Source organism: Pterocles gutturalis, unplaced genomic scaffold, assembly GCF_000699245.1.
Source record: "Pterocles gutturalis isolate BGI_N339 unplaced genomic scaffold, ASM69924v1 scaffold25377, whole genome shotgun sequence".
Lineage (NCBI taxonomy): Eukaryota > Metazoa > Chordata > Aves > Pterocliformes > Pteroclidae > Pterocles > Pterocles gutturalis.
The window spans coordinates 13389-22243 of NW_010111014.1; the positions used below are offsets into that span (position 1 = coordinate 13389).

Here is an 8855-nt window from a genome sequence, read left to right on the forward strand (position 1 = left end):
TTTGTTTCTGTATTATGTCTTGATGCTATAATCACCTCAGTAACTATCCACATCATGTATTCTTATTCCGACTATTCAGGAGATAAAAGCAATACTTCTAAACCAACTTGCTCATTTCTTCCTCTTTGCTTGCTTTTGTGTCCTGCTTTCTTTTTGCTTTGAAAAAAAAAAAGAAACACACAACTTTCTGCCCAGATCATCTTTCTTCCCTCCTATAGAATCTGCTAAGTATGCATCACCTGTGATCTATGTCACGCAGCATTTAGTTTCAGTGCACCGTTTGAACAGGGTAGGGAACAGATAAAAATAATAAAACATGGGATTGCTCCATTAAAAATTTTAATGTCTACATACTTCTGTATATTTCAGGTTGATGTATCCAGAATGTCATCGGCTGGTTGTGTTAAACTGTGCAAAATACTCGTCTGTTGGAACATTTGAATATGCTTCTTCTTTAAGATAAATGTTCCTAGCAATGAATAAAAAAAAAATGCAGATAGTAAATGTTTTCTCATTTTAATATGGAAGCAACCTGAGAAACCTAAAGAAGATGTAACATAAACACTCTTAAAAGCTCATAAAGTTCACAATTATTAGAAAATGACTTAAACATAATAAGATCTTTTCTCCAAAATGTATGCCGCGTCTCAATACAGCAAACTTTTTCATCCTAAAATAAACTTCCAAAAATCTCATGATGAAAAAATAAATTAACACAATTCTGAAGTTTTGCTTTCATAATAGGAAAGCATCAGGCACTGTAAATTATTTTGGAAAATGTATGTATGCATGCATGATTTTAAAAAAGGGGAAAAAAAAGACTCAAAGACTAGAACACTGAATCACTTTGTTGTTTGGGGTTTTTTTGGTTGTTGTTTTTTTTTTTCTTCACATATTACCTTCGTCCTTTCCCATTAGAGCAGACACAAGACATGTCGACCAAGACACATCCAGTGGCTAGTTAAAGAATCATCTAGTTTTGTCATACATAATAGACAAGCTCAGTTTGTGCCATTAGCTTAACCCTGAACTACCAGAAACCAGCAGTTCTACTGAAGTCTGTGGATACCCATCCTTTCTTGTTTCAGAAAAGTAAGGTAAATTAAAGAAACACACACTGTTTTACACCTGGTAATATAATTTTCTGCATAGTTAATTGTATTTATTCTCTATTTTGCTATCTATATACACCATCTGTCATCAGTGGAACACTTTTTAAGAATTCCTGCTACTAATCCGTATATGTAAGTCAGTAACAATCACAACCTACTCCTTCAAGATTGTTCAAATAGTACTGGAAAACATGCTTGGCTGAATTGTTGTTTTTTTTTTTAGAAGTATAAACTTCTAACAAGTGTATTAAAAAAGTAACAAAAAATACAAGTAAAAGAGCTCTTTGAAAGCCAAGCTATTGTGTTCAGGGCAACGAGTTTTTGCTGAAAAAAAGAAAACTCTTTTAGTACTTACTTTGATTTCTGCTCCTGAGATAGGTCTGCATTTATGTTATCTAAAGCTTGGCGGCGTTCCCGATTCTGTCGTTGTTGGTGCCGCTCTAAAACCAACTGCGCTCTTGCAGCCTGTATCATTTGCCTGTCCCATTCAGCATCTCTCTGGCGTTCTTCCTCTTTTCGTCTCTACAGGAGTGAAAAAAAAGCTTCATCTTCTCTTTGTTCAAAGATGAAATGGTATCGATAAAGTCTGATCAGTAAATTAATCCAAACAAACTTGCTTGCCGCTACTGAACACTAGGGGTAGCAATTTAACTAGGGAGAAAAAGTAAGCACTTCCAAACTAGCCGGAGCCCATGAATTAGGCAGAAGTAAAATACTGCAGATGAGAAAACTACCCTTTTCCAGGGAGCAAGACAGACTCCTACCTCTGCATACGGTAAGAATTTGGAACTGCTGCCTAGCAGAAGTTAATCAGTAGATTACTATTTCTCTTTGACATCTTAGCTCTCTCTAAGAGCCCAGAATAGCAAGACTGATTTTTTTTTAATTAAAAAAAAGTTATTATTAGCAAGAGTTGTAACTTCTTGAGGTCAGAAGTTAGTAGTCATCAGTATGGCTTATAATATGGCTAACTCAGTGTAAAAACTGAGCTACTGGCACCAGATCAGTAGACCCAAACTGTTTCTTTCCTCTGCCCCTTGTTATACTATCACTTCCTTATTTCTTGTCTGAGATTACACTGAACTGATTGAAGAAATCAGGCCTGCAAAAAACTGACTTTTCTTTGTGGGGCTCATTTTCTGCCACCTTAACTACTTGAAGGGGTTAACTTTATGGTCATAGGACAGCCAAGAAGATGACAATTGTATCTTCAGCTTTAATAACAGCAGTAGATAAAGACATAGTGTAGCATATGGTATTGTAGGGATTAAAAAATAAAACCGAACAGCTATTCATTAGCTATTATGAGCTCAGCCCCTGCACTGAGTGAGGCAAGTAGCTTCTTACCCACAATACCTAGGCCTGTACACTTATGACTGCCTAGGAAGGGTAGATTTCTTCATTTTGACTGCCTGCTTCCATACACCTTTAGAGCAGCAATTATTAGCAATATTTAGTTTTTCTATTGTAATTCTATCCCAAAGCATGGCTCATAGTTGTGTGGGATAGTAGAAAGGAAATTCCGTTGCATTCACAAACTTTTAACATTACGAAATATGCATGAGCAGGATCCCTGGACCTTCTCTATTTGTCTTGCTTGAGTACCCTTGAGCATGAATGAGAACACTGCTCTGGCCTGCCCTGCTCTCACCCTCAGTTCCTGGCTCTTCTTACCCTACGGAGAAGCCCACTCCCGCTTATCCCTTGAAGACAGCTCATGCAGTCTCAAGTCCTAAACTGCACCATGAAGCCTGTCTCTTGGGCTGTGCCTGACCTTGCTCCTCAGCTGAGCCACAGTGGACCATGTCCAAAGATCCCCCCAGCCCCTTGGCCCTGGACTCCACAGCAGCTGTCCTCCCAGGCCAGCTCCAGGGCTCCAGCCTGCTTCTGCTGCTCCATGACATTTCCCAGATGCTTCAGAGACACTGTGTTCAGTTCCATCAATTAAAGTTTGGGTGAAATTCAGATCAATGGCAAACACAGTGTTATAAAGGGACATGCAGGGCAAAAAATAGTATTTTCTTCTACAAACATTGTCTATAATATTATTACAGCCAGGAATACAGGATGTGCATGTAAGCTTAAATACCAGGTTCTCCTGAACTTGTTGCTGTTGAGAATACCGGATTGCCATCAACTGATCCTGATTCATTCCCTTCCATCGATCTGTGATCACACGATGTCTACCAAAAGAACTGACTGCTTGCTCAGGGTTTTCAGAAAGTAAGTCTCCTTGAAGGAGGCTGGAAATTTCATCCATGTCATCCTTCATTTTTTGATACTTTTCCAACTTCTTTCTGTCTTCTAGTTCAGCAGCCTAAATTCAGTGAAACAAGAGAACTAATAGTTTTTCCAAGAGAAAATATTAACTAAAGGATGTAACAAAGTTAGCACATCGCAACAGATTTCTTTCCAACTTGCATGCAGTTGTCAACAGCATCACATATGAATAGTATGATCACGGTCCTATTGGCTAAGATCAAAAATCTAATAGTATACATTTCTTTAATGTTGTCATATCACATACATCAAGTAATTTGGGGAAAAATATTTTTGTTTTATAAGAAAAATCCATAATTAAATAAAAAATAATTTTGCATTTATCCACAAGCAATACCAGTTGAAATTTGGAGGCCAGACACAATATGGAAAAAATTTACAATAAAAGTTTACAATCTTGTATCACTAGCCTTAATATATATTACATATTAAATCTATGTGGAGGGCATGGTTAAGTACTCAAAACAAACAGATAAGAGATGCCTATGTTAAGCCTGAAAGTGCAGCCTTGAATCTGTTCCCTTTGGCTGATACAAAATGCAAACTTGAGTTATATTATGTGAGTACATCTGTGCTATTAGAAATCATAACATGCATTTCCTATGGAAATCACTGTTCCTAATGTCCACTATAAGGTCATAGTCTCCTATTCAGAGGAAATTTTCCCCTTCCAAAACTTCACAAAGCAATAACCTTCCAAAGAAGAATGAGCCTAAGCAAATTAATTGGAAATAGAATGATAATGCTATGCATCATCCATGTCTAATCCTGTCTCATTCTTCTGTAACACATAAACTAAACCATCTGGAACAATACACAGTGCTGGCTTCCATCTGGACAGAGGATACATAATCGCCTTCTTGCTAGGGCACAAAGAGCACAGGTTGCCAAACCTGTCTCTTGCATATGTAGCTTTATGTATATATCTTGACTGAAACAGACTAGTGGACACCCATCTCTCCAGTTTATCCAAGATTGTCTCATGTTCTGTTCAAAAATCACTGGCTAGAGAATATTCGATTTACAAGTTAAGTAGAACAACTCTGTACTTTTCTTGCTAATTAGCAGTTCACTGGTTGGCACACACACATTTAGAAAGTGGAAGAGGACAAATGAAAAATGAAGGGTTATGCATCAAGAAAGTTACAGCTGGTAAAAGAGTATTCTGTGGCATATAAGGCGAAGCTGAAAATCAGTAGGCAGAGCAACTAGAAGATACAAACTACTGAGAACAACAAGACTATCTAGACACACGTGTGGGAACCTGTTCCTTTCCAAATGTTATGGAGAAGAATCCTAATTCAGTAAGCACAGTGATCTACGCCACCAGAGGAGACTGTTAACCTGGGTTTATCCCTACACTTACATTTACGGACTTTGAGTTTGGATGACTACCGTTCTCCCAAGCATCAGGCTAGAGACTGTCAAAGAGCAACTTCTGTTTGCTCCAAGCAAACATGGATGACAATCTCTCAGGGATCAGAAAGAAGAAGAACTTAGTACTTAGTAAATAATACTAAGTACTATATCCTAGATTAATAAATTCCATGGCTGAAAACAGTCTTGTGGTTTTCATTAAAATAACAAAAGTATTTGATGTGCAAACAAACTAATAAAAGATAAATTATTTTTTTTAGAATTATAGATTAGTTAAGCCACAATTCAACTCAGATGATGCAGAAAACCTCATACCAAGTTTTGAGTCTGTGAGGAACTAACTGCTGCCAACACAGGACTAAAGGAATGCACTGCTTTTGAAGTCTTTATCACTAAGTCACAAAGCTCACAGACAACGAGAGTGACCAATCCAGGGTCTTAGGAACTTGTGAAAGTATTATTAATCTGTATAGTAAATGCAATTCCTTTGTCTCTATTATATAGATTCTTATCTCATAGAGAGAAAAGCACATCCTGAGCGCTCAAGCTAGGAACTTCCACTTAGCAAGGTCTGTTAAAAGTCAGTACATACCCTACGTTTCCTCATGCCCGAAAATGTGGTAAAAATGTTGAAATACTGATGATTCTAGACATTGACACTTTTCTCTCTTGAGAAAAAGATGCATAGAAAATCCCCTTGTAACATAGCTTTCTCTTAAAGACAGCATCACTGAAAGACCTGGCAACCTGAGATCTCTGGCTTGCATGTTTAATAAAGAAAAGACAGCAACTGTGCCACCACATCATTTCAGGGAAAAAGAAGAGCTTTTCTCAACCATTCAGCAAAAAAAGAAAAAGCTGAAAACAGTATCATGGTCTTAAAAAAAAAAGTTAACTATCTGCCTCAGAAAGAAAGGAGAGCTGCAAGCGGTAACTCCAATCTACACAGCATAGCAAACTGAATAAGAACAAAGAGGAGGCTGTTGCCCCAACCTCCATTATAAAGCCTTTGTTAGATAAAATCAAAACAAAACAAAATGAGAAAGACTTTTTATATATATTTAATATGCACACCAGGTCGAGTAGAATGTATAACACTAATAATGCCCAAACATTAAAAACCACACCACACACAAACGTCCCACCCTATCCCCAAACTTTGTCACAAATTCAGGAATTTTTACATGGAATCAATTGGTATGACAATTACTTCGGATACTACTGCTACCCTAAGTGCACCAGCCACTTAGGGTACTTTTGTGGCTATTCATACAAAATATTATTCTGTAGCCATGACTTCAAGCAGTAAAAGCCTTTCCAAATATTGTCTGAAAGGCTCAAGCAACACTTACACAAAGACTTGCATGCTTATATACTTAAACCAAAAGATTCCATACTTGATGTAGATAATTTTAATGTGGCTTATTTTGATGTGACTAAATAAATGTAAAGCTAAGTCACACCAAATAATAGTGTCCATGTAGCCCTTTGAGCTGTACATATAAGATGTATGTAAAAAAATAAATAAATCTGTGCAGTAAGATAAAGAACTGGAGCATGACAGACAATGGTACTAAGACAGACAATGGTACTAAGACAGACAGAGAAAGGGTCATGTCACGTTTCAATAGGTTCCAAAGCATGCTTGGTAAACAACCAAGAGACATGTACACAAAAACCAAGGAAGCACCCTGTGCCAAAAGCAGTGGTTGTGGGGAATTAACGTAAGCAATAAGGACAAAAGGGTATTAATGTTTCCACACAGGCAAAAAGAAAAGCAGGCAAACACAGTGAAGATTATCTGACAACTGATATAAAACCAGAAGGAAGCCTGGGAGGCTTTTACTGTAGCTTGGTTTACAGACTAAAAGTCCCTGAGAGACTTGGGAGCTGTTGCTGCCCTCTAGTCAGCAAGTTGAGAACCACGAGGGAGAATTTTGACAGAAGGTAAATAGAGAGATAGCTAGATCCTTGGAGAGGACAAAGTGAATAAATTCTATCTTCCAATTACTAAAAGAACCTGGAAGTTAGCTCCTAATAAACCTCTGTGAAAACAACATCACTCACTGTACTTTTGTGCATCTGATTTTCCATCTGTGTCTCCACCTTTTTTTAAAAACAAATAAACAACCCCAATATTAATTTACCTGGGCTCTATTGAAATTCTTAGTAGCTGCACAAACAGCATGCCTGTTTTCTTCTTCTTTTCGTTGTTGCTCCATCATCTTTTGGTCAAGTTCAATCCTATTCTTGTCATGAAGATCATCTAAATTAGATTAAAATGAAATTTAGTCAATATTTGTGGACATGATGTGCCATATGAGTAAGCCACTATAAGACACAGAGAGAGAGAGACAGACAGACAGACAGACAGATGAACTACAGATACAGTAGGCTGAATTACATAGCGATTTCCAAACCCTACCACCAAAGCTCTCCATCGTGGAATTTCAGGTGACTTGTGAAATCAGTTTATTATTTAACCCATCTTGTCTTATAGTTAGACAAAGTTAAAGTGAAAAAGTATGTTAAGTAAGGCAGAAAAAATGTTTCACGACAAGCTAGAAAAGAAAAATAAGTATTTTTTTGCCTGCTCTTGAAAAGCAAAGACTGGACAATTTGGTCTGCTGAAGTAAACATACCATCTAGTATGAAAAACAGGTGGTTTTTCAGAATGCTCTGATACTTCATTTGAGGCATACAACAGAGATGAAACCTAGGCAATATTACAATTATTCCATGTTATTAAATATAGATTTCTTAAGTGAGCTATTGAATACATTAGAGCTTGTAAAGTAAAAACTGCAGTGTCTCTAAAACCTATATACTGAATATACTAAAACACTGCTATGTCAAACTGACACAATAGGCTATACCATATTTTTGTCAGATACATTTCAGAAAAAGCAGATTAAAACCTTATTATCTTCTCTTGTTACCTGCAAATTTTTGATCAGCTAATACATTCTTCAATTCTCTCTGTTGTTGAAGAGACCACTCTCGTAACTGCTCCTTTTGAAATTTCATCCTCTGATCATAGTTTAAGTCTTCACCCATAAACTTCTGCAAGCCAGAAACAGTACATCGAGGATCATTGTCTGAAAGTCGAGCAGGTCTATCCTTCTTTAGGGCTTGCGGATCAGACAGGTCAAATTCACGTCTTGTTTCTGGCTTCTGAAAATTCTTCTGAAATTCACTGATAGCCTTATTTATGTTTCTGATATCATTTTTCTGTTGCTCTTCTAACATACACATGATCTTATCATTTTGCTTCATTTCATTAGCTAGAGAAAAATGAATACAATTAAAATACAACTCTTAGAAGTGCACATGTATCATGGAAGTGCATGCATAAGATGGAAAATGAAATTTTGAAGAGGAATAAATGGAATCTAAGTCTTCAAACTTTCGTACCTTAGGAAAGAGTATTTGATCTATGAATACCAGCCTAGCAAACACTAATGTTAGTATTATTTACTTATAAAATACTTCCAGTTTTTGAGCTATCAATTCTCTTATTAATGTTACAATGAAATATATGCACGTGAAACAAAGACAATACTAAATACTTTTAGAACTTTGAGGTTTCATTTGATTAAAACTAGCTATCACTAACACATGAATTGTGCTGTATATTAATTCTTCCCATTTGCTCTTAGCTTAGTTACAACTGAAACACATTAAGTTGCTTATTAAGAAACAAACAAAAATTGGGCTCCAAATGAAAGGAAGGGAATACATAGTTGTTTCATAGTTCCAATGGTTTTTCTAACCATAGCACTAAAATAATTGGCTAGCACCAATAGGTTTTGAAGAGCTTAATAGCTCTTGTCCATTTAATCAAAATGCTGTAATTCATTTAAAGAAAAACAAACAAACAAAAAAGCCCACCCAAACCTAGGTATTTTAGTGATTTAAATATAATTCAAAAGAAAAAATAATTTTTTATGTTGCCAGAGTACACGTTGCTTCTGGCAGTTTCCTAAGAGTCAGATTCTGACAGGTATTCTGCCAGGAAAATCACAAGGAGCTGTAAAAGCACAGCATGGAAGTTGGCAGTTCCATATCAGCTCCTCTTGAAACCCA

The 8855-nt window shown here is 36.6% G+C and overlaps 1 protein-coding gene across 1 annotated transcript; it reads right to left on the bottom strand.

The window, feature by feature from the left end:
- Positions 1-387: 387 nt before the first annotated feature.
- RIBC2 (RIB43A domain with coiled-coils 2) lies at positions 388-8045 on the bottom strand. Its single transcript, XM_010073619.1, has 5 exons — positions 7709-8045; positions 6917-7035; positions 3202-3429; positions 1468-1634; positions 388-469 (listed from the first exon to the last, which is right to left on the bottom strand). The coding sequence occupies exons 1-5, from the start codon at positions 8043-8045 to the stop codon at positions 388-390; spliced, it is 933 nt and encodes a 310-aa protein (XP_010071921.1).
- Between the last annotated feature and the right edge of the window lie 810 nt (positions 8046-8855).

Bases quoted from the DNA above. Each gene is read 5' to 3' on its own strand.
- RIBC2 (XM_010073619.1), bottom strand. From the start codon at position 8,045: ATGAAGCAAAATGATAAGATCATGTGTATGTTAGAAGAGCAACAGAAA. The intron at 1,635-3,201 runs GTATTTAAGCTT...TCACTCCTGTAG, and splicing joins AACAAGTTCAGGAGAACCTG to AGACGAAAAGAGGAAGAACG. The intron at 470-1,467 runs GTAAGTACTAAA...ATTCATTGCTAG, and splicing joins TCTCAGGAGCAGAAATCAAA to GAACATTTATCTTAAAGAAG.